Source organism: Poecile atricapillus, chromosome 20 (assembly GCF_030490865.1).
Source record: "Poecile atricapillus isolate bPoeAtr1 chromosome 20, bPoeAtr1.hap1, whole genome shotgun sequence".
NCBI classification, from domain to species: domain Eukaryota; kingdom Metazoa; phylum Chordata; class Aves; order Passeriformes; family Paridae; genus Poecile; species Poecile atricapillus.
The window spans coordinates 9294552-9320752 of NC_081268.1; the positions used below are offsets into that span (position 1 = coordinate 9294552).

At 55.5% G+C, this 26201-nt stretch overlaps 1 protein-coding gene across 1 annotated transcript in view; it reads right to left on the reverse strand.

The window, feature by feature from the left end:
• Positions 1–26201, reverse strand: part of LOC131586626 (collagen alpha-1(I) chain-like) — a 62454-nt gene that overhangs the window by 10594 nt on the left and 25659 nt on the right. Inside the window, exons 6-41 of the mRNA XM_058853655.1 lie at positions 21108–21351; positions 20711–21036; positions 18188–18232; positions 15642–15761; positions 13422–13460; positions 13228–13281; positions 12484–12537; positions 11505–11612; positions 10801–10854; positions 10167–10220; positions 10018–10062; positions 9788–9841; positions 9254–9298; positions 8966–9019; positions 8835–8879; positions 8544–8597; positions 8043–8087; positions 7524–7577; positions 6846–6890; positions 6305–6358; positions 5858–5965; positions 5109–5162; positions 4880–4933; positions 4640–4684; positions 4084–4137; positions 3783–3827; positions 3178–3231; positions 2368–2421; positions 2127–2180; positions 1890–1943; positions 1571–1624; positions 1362–1406; positions 1091–1135; positions 692–799; positions 364–417; positions 123–176 (exon numbers count right to left, since the gene is read on the reverse strand). Coding sequence (XP_058709638.1) covers positions 123–176; positions 364–417; positions 692–799; positions 1091–1135; positions 1362–1406; positions 1571–1624; positions 1890–1943; positions 2127–2180; positions 2368–2421; positions 3178–3231; positions 3783–3827; positions 4084–4137; positions 4640–4684; positions 4880–4933; positions 5109–5162; positions 5858–5965; positions 6305–6358; positions 6846–6890; positions 7524–7577; positions 8043–8087; positions 8544–8597; positions 8835–8879; positions 8966–9019; positions 9254–9298; positions 9788–9841; positions 10018–10062; positions 10167–10220; positions 10801–10854; positions 11505–11612; positions 12484–12537; positions 13228–13281; positions 13422–13460; positions 15642–15761; positions 18188–18232; positions 20711–21036; positions 21108–21351 — 2529 coding nt within the window. The remainder of the gene's footprint in view (positions 1–122; positions 177–363; positions 418–691; positions 800–1090; positions 1136–1361; positions 1407–1570; positions 1625–1889; positions 1944–2126; positions 2181–2367; positions 2422–3177; positions 3232–3782; positions 3828–4083; positions 4138–4639; positions 4685–4879; positions 4934–5108; positions 5163–5857; positions 5966–6304; positions 6359–6845; positions 6891–7523; positions 7578–8042; positions 8088–8543; positions 8598–8834; positions 8880–8965; positions 9020–9253; positions 9299–9787; positions 9842–10017; positions 10063–10166; positions 10221–10800; positions 10855–11504; positions 11613–12483; positions 12538–13227; positions 13282–13421; positions 13461–15641; positions 15762–18187; positions 18233–20710; positions 21037–21107; positions 21352–26201) is intronic.

Sequence of the window (26201 nt, forward strand, 5' to 3'; positions counted from 1 at the left end):
GTAACCTTCCGGCTTTTTTGAGGATCAGCAGCCTCCTCCCATCCTTTCCCATCCCTAGAACAGGGAACTGGGGAGGGGGAGGCTGGAGCAGGCCCATCAGGGTAGGAACACAGCTGCTGTACCTGCTCCCCATCCAGCCCACGGACTCCGGCTCCCCCGGGATCTCCCACCTCACCCTGCAGAGGACACAAAATCAGGACAAGCAGCCGTGGTGGTTCAGTTCCCCGAGCTGTAAATCCCCATCCCACGGGCTTGGGGCCAAACTGGGAGCAGTGCTGGTCCCCACAGCCCTGGGGAGGTCAGTGGGGTGAGCCCGAGGCTCTGGGCAGCTCCCCGGGACACCAAACCCTCTCTTGTCCTCACCTTCTCTCCTCTCACCCCTGCAGGTCCTTCACGTCCGTGTGGACCTTCCCGGCCCTGGAAACAAACACCTCCATCAGCAGAGAGGCTTGGGCTGGACTCAGGAGCCTCTGCAGCTCCCGAGTGGGGTCTGGGATGTCCTGACACCCCACACATCACCACGGGAAGAGAATCCATGCTCCAGCTCCTCAAACTCCCTGCAACAACTTCCCTTTTCCTTCCTTGGGAAGCTTCCCTTCCTGCAGGTGCTTCAGGGAGCACCCCAGAGGTGCTGCTGCAGCAAAATCCTTCATCCCTGTCCTCCTGAGAGGATCAGTGGAGGGGCACTCACCGGGTACCCAGCCGGGCCAGCAGCACCAGCTGCTCCAGGAGCGCCTCTCTCTCCACCCAAGCCAGGCTTCCCGGGAATGCCATCCAGCCCTCTTGTGCCAGGAACACCCTGCAAGGCCAAAAAAGCCCCTCAGCCCCCCCAAAACACAGCTCTGGGAGGGCTAAGGCAGGGAAAACCCCGTGGCTGATGCAGTTGGGTAACCTCGGGGTCCAAAAGCCCCATCCCTGCAGGTGTAGGGCATTGCTGTCCCCACACCCCACTTGTCACCACCCCACACACGGGGTTCAGGGTGTTCCCTGCCCCACAGCCACCCCAGGGATGAAAATGGCCTGGAGTGGGCACCCATGTCCACGCTGTGGGACATCAGCCCAGCCCAGCAAGGTGCAGCCCTGCACTTACAGGCAGCCCTGGGAGCCCTCGAGGACCTGGGTCACCCGTTCTGCCCTGGGAAAAGAAGGGTGTTCAGCAGTGTGTCCATGAACGGGGGAACTGGGGTCAGGGTGAGGTTTGCCCAGAGAAATCCCCGTGTCTTGGGACCATCTCAGGATCAGGACAGAGCCCAGCCAGCAGGGAGCAGGGCCAGGGTCCTGCCTGCTCCCAGAAAAGGGGTTTGGGATGGATCCAGAGGGATCAGAGCAGCCAGGAATACAGGGAGCAAGGAGAGCCCTACCTGGGAGCCAGGAGCACCACGGGGACCTGGGGGACCTGGCAGGGCCTGGGGGACAAGAGCACCATCAGTGACACAGCCCTGGCTGAGCTGGACTGTCAGAAGTTCCCCATGGCAAAGATTTCCTGTTTTTCCCATTCCCAGCACCCAGACCTTGCTTGGTGCTTCCCAGGGGGCTGGAGCTGCTCAGAACAGCAGCAAACAGCGCTTACCTTTGGACCAGCTTTCCCTGGAAATCCTGGTGGACCTTGAGCTCCCCTTTCTCCCTGTTAGGGGGCAAGAAAGGTTTCCTTTCCCCTGTATGCTTTAATGCAAAAACCTCTTTAAAAAGCACAAGGAAACAAACAAATCCCAGCTTTTAGAACAATCCAGGGGTGTTTGGGCAGAGGAGGGGCTAGAGTGGGAGACAGATCCAGCTGTTCTCCTTCCACCATGGCTGATGGAGGCTGTGGACACCTCCAAACCCATCCATTGGGTTCAAAACTCATCCCAAAAATGTTTCCAGTGCTGGAGTGGGTGTCCCATGCCTACCTTGTCTCCCCTGCGTCCCAACCTCCCGCGGTCTCCAGCAGGTCCTGGATAACCCTGGGAAGAGCTCGGGGTCAGGAGGCAGCTGGGGCTGCCTGGCATCTCGGTATTTTTGGGAGAAGGTGGCTGAGGGAAAGGCAGGAGGGCTGGGAGGATGGTGAGTGCCCAGCTGGAGGCCGCTGCAGCCTCCTCCCAGTCCGGCCACCGCCGTGTCCCCTCCGTGTCCCCTCCGTCACTTACATGGATGCCCACAGGTCCTTGTGGCCCCTCCAAGCCCGGCTTCCCAGGCAGCCCCTGCCAGGCAAAACAAGGGAATCAGCAAACCCTGGGATGCAGCCAGGCACCCTCCCTTCCTCAGGGATCCCACGGGATGTGAGGAGCCCTTGGGATGAGTCCATGGGATCCCCCCAGGTCTCCCCAGGGCAGCTCAGAGCCTCTGGAGCTGTTCACCACCATCACTCCCCCAAATCCCAGTTCTCACCTTTGGGCCCAAGGAACCCAGCTCTCCATCAGGTCCAGGCTTTCCTGGCGAGCCCTTTGGGATTATTTTGGGAGGTGTCAGTCAAAGGCTGAGAGGAGATGAGCCCCACCGTGCCCCCAGTGCTGCCCCTGAGCTCATGGCCGGGGTCACAGGGGCCAAACTCAGCCACTGTGGCTGGTCCTGGTGGCTCCTGCACAGTGGCCCCCATGGCTGTCACCAGGGAAGGTGACAATCCTCGCTCTCAGCATCATCTGAGTGCCAGCTCTCAGGGAGAAGCTGTTCCATCCCAGATCACTGAGCTGGAAGGGACCCCCAGGATCACCCAGCCCAGCTCCCAGCCCTGCCCAGACCCCCCAACATCCCACCCTGGGCATCCCTGGAGCTCTGGCAGCCTCGGGGCCGTGCCCATTCCCTGGGGAGCCTGGGCAGTGCCAGCAGCCTCCCCCTGAGCCTGTGCCACCCTCTGCCCCTGGGATCTCCTGCCAGGACCCAGAGCCAGCTCCTGCTCAGCCATGCAGGGTTTCCATGAGCTGCCCTTTCCCATGGACACCCTGCCAGGCTCAGGGGGGCTGCACAGTTCCTGGAGCAGGCTGATTCCTTGTGGGAATGATTCTTCTCTTCCCTAGCCCCCAGTTATTTCCACCACTGAGGCTTTTTAATGTCTTTTATCAACCAGGTAAGATCAGGTCCTACAGATGTCCTGATTCCCAAGGAAAGTCACACATTCCTCACCAGCAGCACCAGCCCCACTGATGTCCCACCAAGGAAAACACACAGTTCATGCAGAGGAACATTTTTGTTTTTCCTTACTATGGATCCAGGAGTTCCAGCGTGCCCACGGCCCCCTGGCAAACCAGCAAATCCCTGGAGGAAAGGGCAGCAGAGGGAGGGAAGGCAGGAGAGGAGCATGGAGAGACTCAGCCCCACCCAAGGCACAGGTGAAGGGCCCAGCCTGACCAAAGGGCTTTTCCTTAAAATCCAGCTCCTGGATTCCTCATGGAATCACTGTGGCTGTGTGTGGACAGACACAACACCCACCCGTGCCCCCAGACACTCTGTGATGCTGGCAGCACTCAGGTGTGTCTCTGACCCAGTTTTCATCCTCTCTTTTGAGGAAAATGCCAGATTTTTATTTTTTAATTGTTTCTTTAAAATTAAAGAACAAAGATAAATATATGAAACCCTGCAGGAGGGAAAACCTGCTGCCAGCCCCGGTCTTGCTGCTGGATCTGTTGAGGATATCAGTGCCAGGGGTGGGAAATCCCACTGCCCTGTTCCCAATCCTTCTCCCCTCAGCAGGATTCCCAGAGGAGCATCCTCCAGCTGCTCTTTCTCCACCCCATCCCATGGAGGGACATTCCCAAAGGGATGAAGCTGAGCAGAGGGATGGAAGGCCAGAAACCAGCTCTACTCACCAGCGGTCCCCTCCTGCCTGGGCTGCCCACAATCCCTGGGTGGCCCTGCAGGATGAGGATGAGGATGAGGATGAGGATGGGGAGGCAGAACAGCCTCTCCCAGTCCCCATCGTGGCAAAGTCCATGGAATCAAGGTCTTGTCCCACGTGGCCATGGGATGGGAGGTTGGGAAGTGTCCCCTTGGATGGAATCAAGGTCTTGTCCCACATGGCCATGGGGAAGGGTCCCCGTGGGCTCAGCTGTCCCTGTCCACCCCTCCCAGCACCCTGTCCCCAGCCAAGTACAGATGTAGGATGGGAACCTGTGTACCAGGCTTTCCTTCAGCGCCCTCCGCTCCCGGCACGCCCCGCGAGCCCTGCAAGGAGAATTTTGTCTCAGGGTGGCCCCACCAAGGGCTCCTCCAGCCCCAGAGCCTCCCTGAGGGTGACAGTGTGGGACATCAGCGGTGGCACTGCCTGGCGTGTGTGGGGCTGTGGGTTCATCCATGCACAGCTCGTCCCACAGCAGCTCCATCCCACCTCGGGATGGGAATATCATCCCTGTGGGATGTCTCTGCTGGGTTTTCCCTCCTCCTGCCCCAGCTGTTTATTCCTGGCCCCTTCACCAGCCACAGCTCCGAATAACAGAGCTTCCTTAGAAAGTTCTTCCCTGGAATTTTCTGTGCTCTGTCCCAGAGGAAGTCGTGGCTTCAGGCAGGTGATTTGTCAAAGTGCAACGTGCCACAGGCTGAGCTGCTCATCTTTTCTTGTGCAAATTCCCGACCCTCTGATCTGGCCACATCCCAGGATGCTGCTCCCATGTCCCAGAGCCAAGAGCTTCACGTGGCAGCACAGGGACGTGGGATATCCTCCACTTACGGGCAGTCCAGGGACTCCAACCAGCCCACGCTGCCCCACACGGCCCTGGAAAACACCAGGAATCACCAAACCATCCACCTGCCAGCGGCAAAGCTGCAGATTTGGGGGAAAATCTTGTGCCTGAAGGATGTGCTCTGCCCCAGCACATCCCAAACCAAGCAAGGGATGTTTCAATCCAGGGTTGTTTCAATCCCCCACAGCCAAAGATCCAACCCCAAATCCCAGCACCCCGTTACTCACCCGGGCTCCCCGCGGTCCTGGGGCTCCCTTGGGGCCATCAGGTCCTTGGCATCCCTAAAATTCACACAGAGGAAAACACAGGCACTGCAAATCTGTAGGGGCAGCTCAGGGGGATGCCATTCATGGGGAGGGGGCCAAGGGGCTGGAGACCCTGCCCAGGATGGGACCCTGGCAGGGTGGGCACATCCCTGTTTTCCATGCAAGGAAAGCAGCAAATTCTGGCACTGACCTTGGGTCCCTCGCTGCTGTTCAGCCCTGCTGGGCCAATCTGGCCTTCTTCCCCCTGCCAGGAGAGAGGGGAGGAATCACCCAGGGAAAACACAGCCTGTGGTCCCAGGGGAGTCACCAGCCTGCTGCTGTTGGAGGGAAAAACACTGCGAGTGTGACCAGAGGTGACGTTAATTAATGTCACCAGTTGAGCTTTGCTGGGAATGAGGACTTCTCCCATCCCCCAGCGTTAAAAAAACAGGCAGAAAGAAAAATCCTAACAGTTTGGTGTGGACAAAGTGGCACATTTGGATATTTTTGTTTCCTGGTGGACAAATTAAAGGCAATCCCAAGGAGTGCTGTGCCAAGGCTCCTGCCTGCTCCAGCCCCTGGGCCAGCATCGCTGCCTGGGAGGGTGGACAAGGCAGGGAGAGGATTCCTGCTGCATCCCCAGCTCCTGCAGGGGTGGGAGGAGCTGTTATTCACCCTGAAGAGCAAAAGAGCAGATCCAGGAAGGTTTCCCAAAAGCCTTGGGAGAGGGAGGTCATCCCCTGCAGAGCGGAAAGTTGGGTGGGAAAATGATCTTCCTTTTCCTGAGAATTCCTGAGAAGCTGAGGATTACCAGAGATCAGCAGGCAGGGATCCCTTAGGAGACACCCCATAAATCAGCACTGCCCCGAGTGGCCCCTCAGGGCTGTCCCCGTGCTGTGACACAGGTCACAACACCTGGGCTGCTCCCCTGGGACACCCCAGCCCAGCTGTGGCACTCACATCTGGTCCCCGTGGCCCTGCCGCCCCTCGGGGGCCGGGGAAGCCCTGCAAGCCCCCCTGGCCCCGGCTTCCTGGAGGGCCTTTTGCTCCTTGTGCTCCTCGTGGGCCCTTGGAGGAATAAAACACAGAATGTGACAAAGCAGGGACAGCAATTCCCTGATCCACAGGCAGGAATTCCCCTGGAGAACCCATCACTGGCGTGGGTGAACCCCAAACCCTCCTCCCCCAGCACGCCCGCAGCACCAGGCACGGGGAGATGCGGTTTTTAAACAGCCAAAGCGAGACTGAAGCACAGATGAGGTGCTGGGATCAGCACAAAACTGCTGCCACAGCCCCCAAAACCCAGCAGGGTCCTGGGGCAGCCTCACCCACCCAGCCAGGGCTGGGTAAAGCACATCTGGACAAGCCAGGAGCAGCTGGAGGCACCACAGGATCGGGAATTGGTACCTTGCCTCCTTTGGCTCCCAAATCTCCCTTGGCTCCAGCCGGACCTCGGCAGCCCTGCAAGAGCAGCAGCAGTGGAGGTTACACTGAGGAACCCCTGGTGCAAGCTGGGATCTGATTCTGACACCAAATAAAGGGAATTTTGTCCTGTTCCAGTCAGAGATTTCCTCAGGATGGGCCTTTCAGACATGCTGGATCTGCTCCTCGTGGTGGGGAGGCTCCAGGGCTTTTGGGTTCGACCCTCCCCACACCAACCCCATCTCTGGTGGCATCTCTGGCTCCACCAAAACAATGACAAATTCCTTCAGGCCAAAGCATTCCCCCTCCCCTGAGCCTCCCAAAGACTGGTGAACCCTGAGGACACTCCCAAGGCTGGAAGTTTCTCTTATTACAGCAAAAGGAGCCCAAGCTCAGCTCTGCCTTCCCAAACAGCTCTGCCACCTATTCAAACACCAAGTCCAAGCACACGGAGCTGCAGCTTTGGGCTGCTCTGCCACGGCTCTCCTGCTTCCAAAGCAGGGATCCCATGGATGCCAGCACTCACCCGCTCTCCTCGGGTGCCTTTTGCACCTGGCAGGCCCAAAAAACCCTTCAGAGAGAGGAGAGAGTGCAAGTTAAAAAAGAAAAGCACAAAGGGAAGTATTGCATGTGCTCCTGGAGGTGACAACCCCTCCCCAGAGCACAGGGATGGGATGGGATGGTGGATGGGAGGCACCAGTTTGGCTCTGTTGGCTGCTGTGATGCCCCAGTGGGATTTGTTCCTCCAGAAGAGTCACAAACCCTCCCAAGGCTGGCCCTCAGGTGAGGGTGAGGGTGAGGTCCTTGTTTGGCTCCAAAATGCATCCCCCACGTCCCACCCTGCACCCCTCATCCCAGCTCTGGGGGTCGGGGTCCCAGGACACGGGAAAGGGACACCTGGGCCAGGCAGGAGGATGATCCCAAGCCTTTGGAAAGGGCAGCTGAGCACCCAAACCCCTTGGGAAAAGGGTACCCCATGGAAGGGATGGGCAGGGCTGGATTGTCCTATTGCTTTTCCATAGGGAAAGAATAAAAATCGAGGTCCCTGAAAGCAGGAGGGTCAGAGGAGCTCTGGGGATGATGAGTGTGGCCACAGGGACATGGCTGACCTGTGGGAAGCCGGGGGAAACAAATCCCTGCAGGATTTTATGGGGCTGTCAGGGGGAAGATGAGAGCACCCCACATCCCCTTCCCACGCACTTACCCCAGGGCCCTCCAGTCCCAGCTGTCCCCTCAGCCCAGGGGCACCATCTGTACCCTGCAAGAGGAACCCTGGAATCACAGACTGGAGGGACCCCCAGGATCCCCCAGCCCTGCCCAGACCCCCCAACATCCCACCCTGGGCATCCCTGGAGCTCTGGCAGCCTCGGGGCCGTGCCCATTCCCTGGGGAGCCTGGGCAGTGCCAGCAGCCTCTGGGGGAAGAACCTTGCCCTGATCTGCAGCCTGAGCCTGGCCTGGCCCAGCTCCAGCCCTTCCCTGCCTGCTGTCCCTGTCCCTGTCCCTGTCCCTGTCCCAGAGGGCTCCCATCAGAGCACCCAGCCCCTCCCCAGGGTGCCCAGGATCCTGCAGGTGGAATTTGGGAGATCAGCTGGAAGTGCTGCCCCCTCTCCCTTCCAAAAAACAGGAACAGGGACCCCCTCAACCCCCTGTGTCAGATTCCTGCAGGGAAATCCTTCCAACCTGGGCTTCATCCCCACCAAGGTCCAGAAAAATGCTCTTACTGTGTCTCCTTTGGGACCAGCGGATCCCTCCAGCCCTGCTGGACCCTGGGAAAAGCAAAGGCAGGGGGAGGTTGGGAAGAAGGGGGAGGTTGGGAAGAAGGGGGAGGTTGGGAAGAAGGGGGAGGTTGGGAAGAAGAGGGAGGTTGGGAAGAAGGGGGAGGTTGGGAAGAAGGGGGAGGCTGGGAAGAAGGGGGAGGTTGGGAAGAAGGGGGAGGTTGGGAAGAAGGGGGAGGTTGGGAAGAAGGGGGAGGTTGGGAAGAAGGGGGAGGTTGGGAAGAAGGGGGATGTGGTTCCCTCTCTGGATGAGACCCCGGCCCACAGGAGCCTGCCCAGCCCCCAGGAGCTGCCTCACACCTCACAATGTCCCCACCAGGTCCCACCCACCCGCTCCTGGTGGGCCACAAGGACCCCCGAGGTGAAGGATTTCACTTCCAAAGTCCATGGGGGACAAATCCCAGCAGCTCCTGGAAGAGAACTGGGGGGATGACAGCACCCACTCACCTGAGAGCCCCTGGGGCCGGGGGGGCCACGCCTGCCCTGCAGGCCCTGGGGTCCCTGCAGAGGGGGGGACAGGGGGCTGCCATTAGGATCAAACCCCTGCAGGGCTCTCCTGGGAATTCCCAGCCGCTGAGGAGCTGCAGAGTTCCCAGCTTATGGCACACGGAAAGGATTCCCAGCCCTGAGCCAGCAGCTTTTGGGGTGGGTTGGGATCACATCCCAGCTGGAGGAGGCCAGGCCAGGTGAGCCCTGGACACCCCCCATGTCAGGACACCCCATCCCAGGATCTCCTACCTTGGGGCCACGGGGGCCGGGCATCCCAGGAGGACCCAACTCCCCCTGTGGAGAGAGCAGGGCACGGGCGGGGTGAGCACAGCAACCCCAAAATCCCAACAAACAGAGGCTGGGGACCGGCCCACACGCACCTGAGAGCCATTGATGCCTCGGCATCCCACGGATCCCGGCTGGCCGGGCTCTCCCTGCAAGGCAGGACCCCCCTCAGCCCCACAGCCCCCACAGGGGAGGTGGGACAGCCACTCCTGAGCATCCCCGGGCTACTGGGGGTGCTGGAGTGCTTTACTGGTGAGTTTTAACACCACTGCTCCTTTGGCAATCCTCCTCCCGCTACCAGGGATGGTTTTAACCAAATGCAGCATTTTTAGGTGTTTAGAGCATTTTAAGCTCTGCTGTCTGAACAAACCCCTGAGACTCACCATGGGACCAGCAGGGCCCGGGGGACCCACTGAGCCACCTTCTCCCTGCAGCAGGAGAGAAAAAAAATGCCATTTTTTGCTTTGGTTCTCTCCTTCACCCCAAATCCCCCTTTTTCTCCACATCATTTTTTCACATTTCTTCACATCAGCTGCTTGATGCACCCTCGGACATTTGCTGACCAACCCCAGCTCCATTTCACATTGGAGAATGCATCCATTCACCACCAAACCATTTGCATTTTCCTTTAAAATCCTTTTCCAACCCTTTCCTGGACAGGACATCTCCCAGTTGTGTGGGAGCACTGAGCAGCCTGGAAAAACCAGTGCTGCCAGCCTGGGATTCATCTCAGCTGGAGGTGGCCACCGAAAATAAATCCCAAAGTGCTTTAGAAAAGCTCATTTCCCTTCATTTATCCTCATTGCCAGCCAGAACAGGGATGAGAAATGCATGGATGTAAATCCCTCCTCAAGACCCAGTGGGAATCCCCGGCTCCTGCAGCCCTGTGGGTGCACAGAGAAGGTGAATCCACTCACCTCTGGTCCTGCAGGGCCCTGGAAGCCCATGACGCCCTTCAGCCCCGCCATCCCCTGAGAGAGAAACCGGGAATGAGGTGTCAGCACCCCGAGGTGGCTCTGCCTCTGTCCCCTCCCTCACAGCAGGGGCAGGGACAACACAGAGGCCAAAGCCAGGAGAACGTGGGGACATTGATGAGAGGGCCAGGGCAGGAAGGGCTGAGACAGCTCCAGCTCCCCAGGTAACTCACCTGGAGGCCAGCAGCACCTGGCAGCCCATTCTCTCCCTTCACCCCCTGGAAAAGCCAAGAGCAGCCTGAGGGCCTGGGGGCTGTCCAGGGAGGGAGAGACCCCTGCCCGCCCTGGCAGGGCTGTGAGGGGCAGGGACAGCCACCCTCACCTTCACTCCCTTCTCTCCTTTGTCCCCAGCTGGGCCAGGGTCTCCCAAGAAACCCTGAAATGGAACAAGGATGAAATGGGAACAAGGATGAGCCGCAGCTGGGCCAGCAGGAGGTAAAGTGTGCCTGGAGGGACACAGCCAGGGTGGGACAGCAGGGTGGGGACCCTCAAGGTTGTGTTAAACGGGGCAAAGCCTGGCTGCTGTCCCTCCCTGCAGCTCCTGTTGCACCGTGTCACCCACAGCAGTGACACGGGGCTGGCACAGGGCTCTGCACAGGCAGGAGGGCACCAAGGGTGGCCCAGAACATCTGATAACCCACGTGGGACTGCTGCTTCAGAGAGAAGAAATGAGGTCTCAAACCCGCCAGCATGATCAGACCCTGGAGGAGCCCAAAAATCTCCTGGGCAGCTCTAAAAATTTTGGCCTTAAGAAGAAGAATTGATGGGAAAATTAAAAAATTAAAGGGTGGCAAAGCACCAGCATTCACTTTTTTATGGACATTTTCCGTCCCAGGGAGGGGCTGCAGGAGCTGTGCTGGTACCAGTGAAACCAGTAATGGAAGGTGCTGGTGTTTGGCACCAGGAGCACGGGCTGGGGCTGGCACTTGCCCCTGTACAAGCCAGAGCCAACTCACCTCCTCTCCCTTGTCCCCAGCCAGCCCTCGGTCACCCTGGAAGCCCTGGAGGCCCTGGGGAGAGGGAGGAAGGAGCAGAGCAGGCACTGAGGAGCTGCCCAACACCTCCCACCCGTGTCCACCCTGCTCCCCAGCAGCTGCTGAGAGCCCCAAACCTCCCAGCACCATCCCTGACCTCTAAACCCGCCCTGAGAAAGCTCCCAAGGTCAGGGGCGTTGCCTGGAATCCCCAGGGATTGCTGCCAGGGCTGTGGAAAAGGGCAGGGATCAAGGAAGCCGATTCCTGGATTGAACACTCTCCATGCATTCTGGAATTAATCTCATTTCCTGGTCACCCTCCAGGTTTTGAGCCCTCGAGGTCTCAGAGCACCGTGGTCTAGTGGAGGGTGCCCCTGCCCATGGCACGGGGTGGACTGAGATGATTTTCCAGCCCAAGCCATTCCATGATTTGCAGTTATTTCCCACGAGGAGGTCCAGGTGCAGCAGCCCAGCCCTGGTGCTCAGACCCACCACACCCAGGAGCTGCAGCTCTGCTTATCCCAGCCCCTTAATCCACAACTCTTTTATTCCTGGGAAACCGAAACCTCCAGGCACCAATCCAGGCGTGCCTGCTTTGGGGGCTGAGGAGAAATATTCTGAAGGAGGCAAGAGAAGGAAGAACACCCTTCCTTCTGATCCTGACCATTCCATGGCCCTGCTGCTCACCTGCTCCCCTGGCAGCCCCCATGGCCCAGGTTTGCCATCCAAGCCAGGGAAACCATCGGAGCCGGGGTATCCCACACGCCCTGGCAAGCCCTGGAGCCCGGGTTCCCCCTGGGGAAATAAATCCAAGCACGGAAAATTTAAAAATCCACATTGTGAAAGCAGTAAATGAAACTCTGAGCTCTGCCTGCCTCTGGCTCCTGGAGCTGGGGAAAAGCTCCCTGCATCCAGGGCCTGCAAGTGTTGGGCACGTGGATCTTTCCAGGGTCTCCAGCAAAACCCTGGGATAGTTGTGGGCAGGGGTTGTACAGCAGGAAGCAACACAGAGGGCAGGGAAGAAGCAATCCAGGGAGAGAAGGTCGAGGGAAAGCTCCTGCATCAGCTCCTGATCCTTTCCCACATGCAGGATCCATCACCAGCTCAAGCTTCAGGGCAATCCTGAATTCAGGCAGGCTGCAGAGCAGGGTGGAGCAGAGCTCCAGCAGTCTGGGACAGTGGGACAGGGTTTTCCTTTTCCTGTACCCACAGGGAGCTGAGCTGGGCAATCCCAGAGGAAATGGGATCCCGTCAGGGATCCCCACGGAGGGGCACAGGCAGAGCTCACCCATCCCATCCAGAGCTGGGGGTTTCTAGAGGGGGACAAAAGGATTTTGGGACAAGGCATCACCTGGAGCAGCACCCAGAGGTGCTGTGCTGGCTGTGACTGAGCCATCCCTGCTGCTGCAGGCACAGGAGGAGCAGCAGCAGAGTGACTTTGTGCAGAGCCACCCCTGCCTGGCACAGCAGCGGCTGGGAGGGGACCAGGACATCGATGCCATCACCTCCAAACCATTCCCAAACTGTCCCCAGCCCTGGCAGGACTCTGCCTCAGCCAGCCAGGGGCTGATCCAACAGGGGCAGGGTTCCTGAGGGTCCCGGGGCAGCCCTGAGGGCACGTTTAGCCTTTCCAAAGTGTGCCCACACCCTCCCAGCCCTCACTCACCGTGTACCCCCGCTGGCCTTTCTCCCCCGGCTCTCCCGGCGCTCCACAGGGTCCCTGTGCACAAACAGGGGTTGAGTCCCCCAGGGTGTCCCCCAAGGTGTCCCCAGGGTGTCCCCCCATTCCACCCCGAGCCCTGTGGAGGCTGGGAGGACAAGCAGCAGTGCCCAGAGGTGACCTTGGGAAGGGCAGAGTGGGAGAATTCGCATCCCTGGCACCCCCAGCGTGCCAAGGTCTGTGCCCAGGGCAGGGCTGGAGTCAGCAGCAGATCCGTTTCTCTGCGGCTTTGGTTCCTGATGGGATGTCAGGACAGGGAATTTTCCCTTCCTCTCCTTTGCCTCATGGCCAGATGTGGGGCAAGCATCACCCAGCAGCGCCAGGGTGGTGGGCACGGCCCCAGGACAGACCGGCCCCACACAAACCCTGCCCTTCCCTGCCTTGTTTTTGTGCCTCTGGGAGGGATCCACATGGTCCCTTCCCCAAAAACAAGGGCTGGAACCTGATGCCCCAGGAAATGAAGCCAGTCCAGCTCAGCTGGCAGAGACAGAGGGGCTGCAGCTGCCAGGAAACCCTGGGAGTTGGATATCAAACATCCCGGGTTTCAGTGAGAAGCAGACAAGAAATCCATTAGGCTGCTTTGAAAGCCAATCCCAAAGCCCCTAATTACAGCCACAGCCTGAAAGTGTCCCCAGGTTAACCAGGGTGGCAGCAGGGCCACCAAGGGGACAGCAGGGCTTTTGTACTTACAGGTGCTCCTGTTTTCCCAGGATGTCCTGGGGGCCCGGGAGCTCCAGGTTTTCTCTGGATTAAAAGAAAAAAAAAAACAAACCAAAAAACACAAAACCAAAAAATTGGTAAAACCCATCAAGTGCTTGGAGCAAGGAGAACTCAGCTGCCAACAAGGGAAAATCCAAACACAAAGTGACCAAAGTGGCACTCACCGGCCAGCCTGCGTGCAGGAGTTGGTAAAATGATGATTGCTGAAAGAAAAATGATGGGGGAAACAAGCAAAATGTTAAAAAAATAAATAATCCCTTTTTGCTGGCTTTAAGGACCTTCTCCTTGCCTTGGGAAGATGCAGCAGTAATCACCTTTAATTCATTTATTTATTTCATAGTCTGTGCATGCAAGGGATGGGAGGAAGGATAATGTGAGGGTGTGGGAAATAAGGAACTACTTCACTAGAAAATTCGGCAGAGAGGCCACTTCTCCTGGGGTTTGGTGAAATTCAGCTCCCCCATGAATTCCCTGCAGCCCTGGGACTCCAGAAACATTTGGAATATGGAAAGGTCAGAAATGTGGTGGTGGTGAGCACAGGGACTGTCAGATTTTGGTCTAAAATCAGCTGCAGTTTGCCCTAGGAGGGGAATCTCCTCCAGCCTCTGGAAAACCCAGAGGAGCAGATGCTCAGTAGGTTTTCCTCTTACTGCTCCCAGCAGCCACCCTCTGCAGTCACCCCCTGGCCATCCTCACCCTGTGCCACCCTCTGCAGTCACCCCATGGCCATCCTCACCCTGTGCCACCCTCTGCAGTCACCCCATGGCCATCCTCACCCTGTGCCACCCTCTGCAGTCACCCCCTGGCCATCCTCACCCTGTGCCACCCTCTGCAGTCACCCCATGGCCATCCTCACCCTGTGCCACCCTCTGCAGTCACCCCATGGCCATCCTCACCCTGTGCCACCCTCTGCAGTCACCCCACGGCCATCCTCACCCTGTGCCACCCTCTGCAGTCACCCCCTGGCCATCCTCACCCTGTGCCACCCTCTGCAGTCACCCCACGGCCACCCCAACCTGTGCCACCCCCACCATGGCAGATGCCAACCCTGCAGTAGCAGCACATCTCTAAAAGTTCCCTCTTTCTCTCTTGGATCATTTTTTTCGTTCCCTCTGAGGTTCCCAGGCACCATTCCCCAGCCTGGGTACTGGGCTGGGTGAAAGGATAAAAGGAAAGGACTCTGGTGCTGCAGATGAAGCTCTCCCATAACTGTGGGAGCTCCATTTCTCCTTCCCAGGGTTCTGGGACTTCCCCACTGCTGAAGCCAATTCCTGAACAAGCCAGCAGCAGTTCCTGCCCCTCCAGCCACACCAGACACCTCCCTGGCAAAGCCAACGTCTGTCAACACATCGGGAACACAAACACAGGACAGGGGCTTGGGCTGGAACCACAGTGGCCTTGAGCCACTTTTCCTTAACTCCCAGTAACAACAAAGGCTTTTTTTCCATGGGAAAGGAGAGGGAGAGGCTGCTGAGCACCACAACAGCCACAGCTGCTCGGGGACAGTCACCACAAACAGCCCCTTGTTTTCCCAGCCCATCCTCCTGCCGTGTCCCTGAGCCTGAGGGGCGGCTTCCCTGCCCTGCAATTCCAAAGGCTGAGCCAACAACAAACCCCAGGATACCCCAAATCCCCCAAACCACAGGGATCTGCTCTGTGGGAGCTGTGGGGCTGCAGGCACAGCCAGCCCCATCCCCAGAGCAGCCAGTTCCACCCCGGCCTTATCTCAGCAGAGATTAACAAATCCCAGCCCAGGGCTCTGTGTTTTCCTGCTGCTGCCAGGGTCACAGACACAATGGCCCTGCGTGGCTTTGGGGTGACCCTCGGCCCCCCAGCAGCCTCCCCCTGAGCCCAGCACTGGGCCAGCCCTGCTGGGACCAGGGACAGGGGACAGGGACAGGGGACAGGGACAAGGGACAGGGACAGAGCCCAGGGACAGGGGACAGGGACAGAGCCCAGGGACAGGGGACAGGGACAGGGGACAGGGACAGAGCCCAGGGACAGGGTCAGCACAGGAGACAGCACAGCCCAGGGGACAGAACAGAGCCCAGGGGACGTGATGGATGGACCATGGGAGGCCAAAATGTCCTGGTCAGTCACAGGGGACAGAGGGACAGGGCAGCTGATCCCATTCCACCCACAGTGAGCTGCACCTCCCTCCCTGGCATCTCCCCTCCACCCCACGTCCCACCCAACAATGAGGAACCTCAGCCATGGTAAATCCTCCCATCCCATCCCATCCCATCCCATCCCATGGATCCCATCCCATCCCATCCCATCCCATCCCATCCCATCCCATCCCATCCCATCCCATCCCATCCCATCCCAGGGCTGCAGGGAGCTGCTGGGGAGGTGTGAGTGCAGCTCTTGTCACTGTAACTCACTGTGAACGACTGCCAGTCCTCCCTGGAGTTCCTCCAGAGGACGATGGTGGGGACACCAGGGATGCCGGCAGGGCCAGGGTCACCTGGGGGGCCCGTCCGCCCCATGGCCCCAGGGTATCCCTGAGGAGACAGAGGCAGCTCCTTAAAACCAGCGTGGATTTAGGCTCAGCACAGGCTGGACACAGGCTCAGAGCAGGGGCAGGGTCTGGGCAGGGAGGGCAGCCTGGGTCTGCAGGGCTGGAGGACAAATGTCCCTGCAAGGTGATTTCATGGATGTGAAGCGGGGCTGGGATTTGGGACATTCCGGTGTCCCTCCTCCAGTGAGCTGAGCTGAAGCTGCTCCATCTCCCACTGAGTGCTCCAAGGGAAGGGAGCAGCTTGTGCAGGCAGCTCAGTCACAGAATCCTGGAATATCCTGAGCAGGAGGGACCCCAGGATCCCCCAGCCCTGCCCAGACCCCCCAACATCCCAGCCTGGGCATCCCTGGAGCTCTGGCAGCCTCGGGGCCGTGCCCATTCCCTGGGGAGCCTGGGCAGTGCCAGCAGCCTCTGGGGGAAGAACCTTGCCCTGATCTGCAGCCTAAAATCCCCCCCGCCACAGCTCCCAGAAACAAGAGAGAAAGGGGAAGAGATACAGCCTGCAAACAGCATCCTTCACCAAAGGCTTTCCAAAACAAGCTTTGAACACTGAGCAAATGGCAAAGCTTTCTCCTCAGAGGGGATATAAGGCCACAAAAACCTGAAAGAGTTTGTAAGAAACATTAATTTCACAAACAGCATTGCCACAAAAGGTAACAGCAGCAGTGCACTGAAACTGCAGACACTTGGCACAGACCAAAGGCAGCAGCCACAGCCTTTATCTGCAGCAATCATCTCAGAGATTTTAGATCGTTTTCCCTCTACAGCTTCTTCACAAACAAATACCTTAAGTTTTTCACTCTAGTCCTTAACGGGGAAGCTGTCCTGCAACACACCCAAACCTCGGGAACCTCATTTATATTTATATTTATATTTATATTTATATTTATATTTATATTTATATTTATATTTATATTTATATTTATATTTATATTTATATTTATATTTATATTTATATTTATATTTATATTTATATTTATATTTATATTTATATTTATATTTATTTACTGCTATTTATATTTTGAATTTTATTTTTACCGTTATTTTAATTTTTATTTTTACTGCGTATTATATTATATTATATTATATTATATTATATTATATTATATTATATTATATTATATTATATTATATTATATTATATTATATTATATTATATTATATTATATTATATATTATATTATATTATATTATATTATAGTTATATTTTTAATTTTATTTTTACTGCTATTTTTATTTTTACTGCTATTTTTATTTTAAATTTTACTGTTGATATTTATTTCTATTTTTCCTGTTATTGTTATTTTCCCTGTTCTCCTGGGCTAAGCCGGCTCTCCCTGAAGCTCCCAAAGCTCCCAAGGCTCCCGAGGTTCTCCCAAAGCTCCCCAGAGGCTCCTGAGGTGCTCCCGAGGTTCCCCTGAGGTTCTCCCGAGGCTCCAGAGGTTCCCCCAAGGCTCCCCTGAAGCTCCCAGGGCTCTCCCGAGGTTCCAGAGGTTCCCCCGAGGTTCCCCCGAGGTTCTCCCGAGGCTCCCCCGAAGCTCCCGAGGTTCCCGAGGTTCTAGAGGTTCTAGAGGTTCCAGAGGTTCTAGAGGTTCCAGAGGTTCTAGATGTTCTGGAGGTTCTGGAGGTTCCGGAGGTTCCGGAGGTTCTCCCAAGGTTCCCCTGAGGTTCCTGGGGTTCTCATGGTTCTCCCAAGGTTCTCCCAAGGTTCCCCTGGGGTTCCTGGGGTTCTCCCGAGGTTCAATTCGAAAAGCCAATACAGTTAACATATTTTTAAAATCTAATGTTTTCTTTTATATTCTAGTAAGTGCCAAAATACTTCTATCTACAAAATTGTCACAATGATAGTGGACTTCTGCTCTTCCTGCCTCCAGGAATCCCAGGATGTGGAGCTGCGGCTCCGGCTGCCCGGCCGAGCCCCGAGCCCCTGGCCCGGCTCCCAGCAGCTGCTCCAGGAAAACAGGGATTTCTGGCCCAGCTCCAGCCGTTCCCTGCCTGCTGTCCCTGTCCCAGAGCAGAGAGCGGAGCTGCCCCTCGGGAGGAGCTGCAGCCCCCGGGGAGCTCTGCCCTCAGTCTGCTCCAGCTGAACAATCCCAGTGCCCTCAGCTGCTCCTCATGGGCCCCTCCAGACCCTTCCCATCCTCGTGGCCTTCTCTGAACGCTCTCGAATAACTTAATGTCCTTTTTTATAACCTGGTGCCCAAAACTGCCCCTGAAATCCTGAAATCCTGAGCTGGGGATAAAAGTACCAACTAAACCCAGTTCCTTCCTCTTCCAAACCCACCCTGGCAGCTTCAAGAGCTCCCACCACCCTCTGGATGAATAAAAAACCCCAAACCAACCCAAAGCATGGGTGGTGTTTGCCCCACACCCCACACTGGACGTGTCTCTGTTTTTCTGGGTACTCACTTTGTCTCCTTTGGGTCCCACCAGTCCCCGCCTGCCAGGACAGCCCTGAAAGGCAAAGGAGGAGAGCTGTGACCCCAAAAGGGACATCCTACAATGACTGAGTGACCAAGCAAGGACTGAAATGGCTGGTTCAGAGCAAACCAGCAGCTCCAAGTCCCCAAGAAATATCCCAAAAAACTGTGGGGTGGGAAGAGCCCCCTGTTTTGGCTGCTCCTGCCCTGGCACCTGAACTGTGAGAACATCTCCTGACACAGGGGGAGGACAGGCAGTGTCTTAGCAGAAAAAAAATCCTAAAATTGAATCATATCCACACCCCAAGAGGTGTTTGGACAAGGATAAAAATATCTGCTGCTTTTAACTGGTGGGAGATGTGATCTGGGTAAAAATGCACGTTTTGGCCAAGGGCTGACCCCACTTCAGGGCTCAGCAAAGCATCTGTGTGAGCAGGAACAGCCAGGTGGGAGATCCTGGCCTTTTGGGATGCCAACAATTCTCTGTCAGCTGTTACCTGACAGCTTCAGTTCCAGGCACCAGCTTTGCTCTGAGCCCAAGGTCCCCAGATGTGAGCCCACAGAGCTCCGTGGCTCAGCTGCCTCTCCCCAGAGCCCCCCTGCCCTCCTGGGAGCAGCAGCAGGACAGCAGGGAGGGCTGGGGACACGTCCTGTGGCTCTGGCCATGCTGACTTCATGTCATCATGGATTCATGCAGGACTGAGCTTCAGCCCTACGCAGAATCCCAGCCTGGTTTGGGTGGGAAGGGACCTTAAATTCCATCCCATCCCATCCCATCCCATCCCATCCCATCCCATCCCATCCCATCCCATCCCATCCCATCCCATCCCACCCCTGCCATGGCAGGGACACCTCCCACCATCCCAGGAGCTCCCAGCCCTGTCCAGCCTGGCCTTGGGCACTGCCAGGGATCCAGGGGCACCCTGAGCCAGGGCCTGCCCACCCTCAAAGATTTTTCCTTAATATCCCATCTAAACCTGCTCTTTTTCCATGGAAAGCCATTCCCCTTGTCCTGTCACTCCACGCCCTTAAGAGCCCTTCTCCATGGTTCCTGTCATCTCCCCAGCTCCTGGAGCTGGCACAGAGCTCTGGAGCCGGTGTTTCCATGCAGGATCCTCAGGACCAAGGACACAAATCCCATCTCCAGCCTTTCTCCAGGAGAGGAACGTGGTTCCCCCCAGCTGGGTCCCTCCTGCCGGCTGACAGCCGGGCTGTCAAACATCGTGACGTTTCCTCTGCTCCTGGGATTTTTTCAGCCTCCAGCATCTGTTCCTTTTGCCATTTCCTTCTATTTTTTGCAGGCAAGAGCTGCAGCAGCAAGGAGGTGGCTTGAGGGGGAAGTTAGCAGTCCTAAATTTAAATCAACCCTGGCTCAGGGATGATGGATTTAGTGCCAGGTCCCTCAAACACAGCCGTGGAAATGGCCCTGCAGGATCCCACTGAGCCCACAACTTCCACAGGGATGGAAGGAAAAGGGAAAAGAAGGTGCCCAGGGTCACTTCAATGGGGAAATAAAAGGAAATTTTCAAAAGAAATTGTGAAGAAAATGGAACCAAATGAGGGGAATAATTTTAGCAGAATAAACAAACATGGAACAATATTTAAAAACATTTTTCATCTACTCCTCAATGAAGACAAGACTCCTCTAAAGCTTTTTCTATTTCAAGTTTACATTTTTTTTTTTACAAATTTCCTTTTTTTCATCCTCAATGAAGACGTGACTCCTCTAAAGCTTTTTCTAGTCTAAATTTACCTTTTTTTTCTTTTCTAAGTTTCCCTTTTTTCATCCTCTACAACGAATGATTTGAAAAACAGTCAGAACTTATTACAAGATAAATTCAGCGCTCTGCTTTGAACCAGATGAATTTGGGGGTGGAAAAGCCAAAGCCAGCGATGCCAATTGTGTCCATGGGTGGATGGCAGGGGTTTGTGTGGGGACTGGAGATGGTTTGGTCCCCTCTGATCCCCTCAGCCTAATTCTGGGCTGGAGCAGTGGGAAATAAAACCCCACAGTGTGATTAAATGATTTGAGACCATTTCTAGAGCAAGGAGGACAAGAGAATCATCTTCTGTCCAGTTTTCAGTGAAGTTTCCCCAGGAATATCAAAAACAAGGTCAATGCACAGCTCCACTGTGCCTGCACAGGGAGGGTTCCCACCCTGGAGAACTTTCCCCACCCTGGAGAAGTTTCCCATCTGGGGAAGTTTTCCCATCCTGGAGATGTTTCCCCATCCTGGAGAAGTTTTTCCATCCTGGAGAAGTTTCCCACCCTGCAGAAGTTTCCCCATCCTGGAGAAGTTTCCCACCCTGGAGAAGTTTTCCATGTGGGGAAGTCTCCCTACCCTGGGGAAGGTTTCCCATCCTGGGGAAGGTTTCCCACCCTGGGGAAGGTTTCCTACCCTGGAGAAGGTTTCCCACCCTGGGGAAGGTTTCCCACCCTGAGGAAGGTTTTCCTGTGCTGTTTCTCCTGTCTCACCATCCTTTTCCCACCCTCCCTCCCTCCTCTGCTCACCGGCAGCCCCGGAGGTCCCGGCAGCCCTGGTGGTCCTGGCTTCACACAGCCCTGGTGTGCCAGCCACAATCCGGGATGTCCCGCTCCAGGAGGATTCTCCAGCGCTGCCCCTGCCCTCAGGGGACCTTTGGGGACGTTTCCTTTGGGAGCAGCCCCCCGGTGAGGCGATGGGGACACCTTGGTGAAGGGCTCCAGGCGAGGTTTGCCGGGCGGGAGCCGCCGCCGCGTGCCCGTGTCCCCTGACAGCTTCTCCGTGGTGACGTTCTCCTGCCGGGGCTCCGAGCCACGCTCCTTCTTGGCTGCTCGGGGAGGCTTGATGGAGGCTCCTGGGTGGATGAAACACTGTCAGATTCCCAGAAATTGTAATGGAGAAAAAGAAGGAAAATCCTGGACTCACCTGAGCTTCTCCTGAGCGCCGGCCTGCCGGGGCCGGTGATTTTATTGTAGGTGGAGTTCAGCAGCTCAAAGCCTTCATCCTCAATGGAAAGGCTGCCCTCCTCCTCGCCCTCAGCTGATGGCATGTCCTGAGCAGAGAGGGAAGGCAGGGCACTCCCATCAGGCTGGAGGTTGAGGGTCCCCTGGGTGTCCTCCCATGGCCAAGGTGGCCCCGGTGCCAAATCCGAACTGGTGAGTCTGGAGTCCTGAAAAAGGAGAAGGGGAAAAAATGAAGTTTGAAGAATTCACTTATTTTTTTCCCCCCTTTCCTGCTCAGTGGGCTGCCCAGGGGGGTGGTGGAGTCACCAGCCCTGGGAGTAACCAAGGGACGACTGGACGTGGCACTCAGTGCTCAGCTCTGGGTGACAAGGTGGGAATTGGTCACAGGTTGGACACGATGACCTTGGAGGTCCTTTCTAACCTTAATGATTCTTTAATTCCTCATTTCCCACATGCAGGGGGAACGAGGCAGGGCACAGCTTGGGAGTGCCAGGCAGGAGCCCTCAAATTCTGGGACAGTTCATGGAGAATGAGCAGGAAACTGAATCCACAGGCAAACTAAAACTCGCCTTCCACAAGGGACACGGGCAGCTCCTGGCACCCAGAGCTGGTGACACCAGCCCTGCCTGGAACCTGCTCCGAGCTCCAGGGGACACGGGCAGCTCCTGGCACCCAGAGCTGGTGGCACCAGGCGGAGGAGCTGCCGAGGAACCGGCTGAGAGAAGGCACTAGAGGGAGATGCAGCCCCACGCTTGCCTTGCAGGGCCGGGAAGGAGACCTGGAGAGCCCTTCCCATCCTTCAGCCCACATTCCATGGCTGAGCCCAGCGCCTGCTCCGCTCCGTTGCCTTGGGAAGCACCAAGGAGGATTTGCAGGAGCAGCCAGCAGGAAAAACAACAATTTCCCTGCTGGAAGGGCAGGATCCTTCAGGTGAGAACCCAACCTGGGATGAGCACGAGAGGCAGAGGAGCTCCAAAGGCAGCAGGAGCTGCTGAAGCTTTGACTCTGCTGCCGTCACCTTGGAGATTTCCAAGCTCTTCCCATCCCAAATGCAGGAGAAAAGTGAAATTTTAGCTCTCTAATTTCCAAACGCTAGGTTTGAAGAGATTGTTTTGTAAACACCTGAAGTGGTTTTGCTCTGTTATGAACATTTATTTTGGGGGTGTCTTGCCTTTTGTTGTTACATGGAAATTTTTTGCCATTCATTATAATTTAAGTTTAAATATAATTTTAAATTAACTTTGATTTCAAGCAGTCAGCAGTGCCCAGCACAAAGAGAAATTGCTGGAAGAGGGGTTGAAGCCTCTTTATGGTTGAACTCGATGATCTTAGGGATCCTTTCCAAATGAAATGATTTGATTGTACTAAAAGCAGCCCCAGTCCATGCAGGTGAGCCCCTGCACAGCCACACATCACCCAGGCAAAATCGATGGTGCAGGAAAGCTCTGGCTGGTGTCACTGCCTGCTCACACCCAGATCCAGCCCCACAGGATGTGCCAGCCTGGGAATCCCAGTGGGAAGCCACATCCAGGCCTGGCAGCTGGCACCGGGAGCCTGGAATTCCCACACAGCCAAGAAAAGAGGTTTTTAAATCAACTTCAACACTTGACATGGGAAAGGTCCACACTGGAAACTCCCATCTGGCAAGGCTCAGGGGAAAAGGGTCTCTGAGGAAAAATTACCGAGGCACAAGGCTGAATTATACTGGTTTGTGTAAACACAGCTAAAAGCCAAAATCAATAGAATCCATCCTTGCTCCTCCAAACTGGCCAAATTTAGAGGAGAACCAGCTGAGAGGGACAAATTGGGAACAGCTCCGAAGTTGTCCAGAAGCGTGAGAGTTGAGTGAGACATGTGGGTTTGAACTCCCAGAAATTCCAGCTGGGAAGTGGGGAAGGAGCCCAGACTGAGAGCAGCCATTCAAACAGGAGGGACCAAAAGAAGGAATTGGCACGTGACAGGCAAGGCAGGGCCTGTGACTTGCAGAAAATGCAGAAAAATGGATTGAAGAAGGAAAATAAAGGCAGGAGAAGTCTCTGCCCCAGCCATATCTTGGGTCCCCATCGTCACCTGCCAGGTGGCACTGACAGAACCACAGCAGCGACCTGGGAAGAGCTGGAGAATCCCAGTTCTGCCCACACTTAGAAAATCCAGATGACAGAACCAAAGGACAACGAAATCCTTCCTATTCCAGAGGGGACAAGGAACAGAGGTTTCTCAACCTCACCCCCTGGAATTCAACCCCAAAAGCATGAACACCTGAGGCTCTCCCCAAGATGAGCACTGAATTCTCAGTTTGGCTCAGAGAGCTGGGGAAGCTCCAGGGGACTGACTGGGAAAAGGCTTTGTGTTGTGCCAATATGGAATTATTTTATTTTATTTTTTTTTAAAAAGGCAAACAGGAAGCTTTGAATAATTACAGCCCTCTTCCCACAAGCTGAGCCCAAGCAAAATAACAGAACAACTGATATGGGGCTCATTAATAAAGAAACCACAGATATGTAATTAATGCCATGGTTTTGGAAAGAGTTTCTAACTTGGTATCTTGCCTGAGGAGCCTCAGAGTGTTTTATTGACAAAGATAACAATACTGCTGCACTTCTGGAGGGCTGGTACCACGCTTCAGGAACTCCTAAATGGCAAAGGGGTTAAAGCCCAGCTTGGAGCATCCCTGTTTTCAGCAGCCCAGACAACCAGCATAACGTTCTGCCCTAATTTTTAGCTGGGTCAGGCTGGTTAAAACAGAATTCAAAGCTCAGGGTCTTCTTCCAGGAAACAGATTTTTTTTTTGAAGCCTCTTCCATCCAACAGCCAAAGGTACAACGTGATTCACTCAAGCTCAAGATCAGAGACAGACAATTTTAAACTGTTTTTTTTTTCTTTTCCCCAGCACTTTCTAGCATCAAACCCCTAGAAGAGGCTGCAACATAGAAAAAAAAAAAAAAATCAAAAATCAAGGTTGGACTGATTTAAGTTTTGACTGTTTGGTGAATGACTTTAGGATCCCAGGTGAAGCTGCTGGGAAAAGCCATTCAGTTCAGGAAGCAGCTCAGCCCTCCTGCTCACATTTAGGACAGGCAGTAAGAGATAACAAAATGCAGGAGAAATGGCTCAACACCATCCATGTCCCAGAGATTGCTCAGAAATGGCAATTTGTTCCTCAAAAACAAAGAACTGCCGGAAGGAGTGGGCTGCAGTTCAGGTATCACTGCCAGGAACAAACCCATCTACTGCCTTCCCCCCATTCCATCTTCTCTGCCATCACCCCGAGCCTCCATGATTATTTAGCTCTAATTAACAATTAAGGAATGTACTAATTTACTCCTAAATGAACAAAGGAAAGTAGAGCTGTGGCCTGTCCCTGCTGCAGAGCTGGGCTGCTCCTCATTACTCCCAAACTTCAGTGCCTTTTTTATTCCTAATAAATCTTAACGCCAGAGATTCCAAGGCGTCTCTGCTCCTTATTAAGTGCTTGAAAAATAAACTTGTCCCAGATCCAGAATATTGTTCATTTTCCCCTGCAGACCTATGAATTTCACCACTTTCCTTGTTATGGCAAGGTCTTGCCAGGCTCTGGAAGAACCCGCAGGTGGGAATCACATCCCAAACAGGATCCAGCAGGATGACAGAGCCCACCTTCCATGAGCACCCAGGAAAGGTGAAAGATGAACCCCAGTTCATTACAAACCCAACCAGCAAACCTTCCATGAGCACCCAGGAAAGGTGAAAGATGAACCCCAGTTCATTACAAACCCACCCAGCAAACCTGGAGCACCCTGAGCTGCTGAGCCTGGGGCAGAGGGATGGACCCGGCTGCCAAAGGGCCCTTGGCCAGTCCCAGTTTGGAATTTTCCAGGTGTAGCCAGGTGAGAGAAGAGAGACTCTCCCCAAAGAGTTAACAGGAGCCAGGAGGGTGAGGGGAATGAAGAACTCAAACTGCTCAGTCACACACACACAAATCTCAATTTGCATTTGCTGGCGGGTTTTCCCCTCAGGATGTGTTTGCATGGACTTGAACAACAAAACCTGGCTAAAAACCCCAGATAAAGCAGGAACATAAAGCCAGCCTGACTCAGAGCACTCCCTCATGTCCCCACAAGAGCTGGGGACACGCTCCCAGCTCCAGCTGGGGGACAGCAGCTCCAGCAAGGAGCTCAGCAGCAGTGGGATTTGGAGCAGCCACCCCTCTCCCAGCACCAGATCCCAGGAAATCACTCCAAGGAGGGCTCCAGAAGCACAGCCACCCCTCCCAGAGAGAGCTCCAGCCCTTCCCTCCTCCCCAGTGACAGCAGGGAGATCCTGGGAATGCCTCCCCAGGCAGAAGCAGTGGTCATCCTGCTTTATCCCAAATCCTGCTGACCTCACCTCCTTCCCTCCAGGCTAATCCAGCCTGGCTCAGCTCCCAGGCAGATCCACAAATCCTCTGGGCAGCCTGATCCTCCTCTTTCCCCACCACCATCACCCCTCTGGCTCCATGCAAACGCTCAGGAAGGTCACCTGAGCTCTCACCACGACCTCCAGCAGGTCTGGGACACGGCCAGGTACGCTCAAACCATTAGAGAGAGAGGTTGCAGTAAAGAAAATAACACTGACAGCCAAGAAAATCATAATTTGTGGGTATTTTGGCTTTGCCTTATTACTTATTGGAGCAACTCCTGTCCCCAGGAGACAGCCTGGGAGTGACAGCAATGGGACACGAGGGAGGACAGTGCAGGAGTCGTACCTGAGCAGGTAAACCCTGGATTTCATTGGTTTCCTTTGGCACCTGGAGAGTTGGAGAGAAAAAAGAGGAAAAACATCACTGCCCAAGGAGCAGCACTGACTCCAGCCTGTGCTTATTGCTGGCTCCAGGAGCGAGGAGCTGCCTCTGCCGGCACAGGAAACATCCAGGGAATGCACAGTGGGAGCCAAACCTTCAGAAACATGAGGGAATGGCTTCTGATCAAACCTCTCAGGGCTCTGGCTGGGTTTTTTCTGTTGATTTAGGAGCTTCTCAGTCCTGAGGAGGGTCAGCAAGGGATGGGGACTGGGGGGGGGATGTGGGGCAGAATTACCC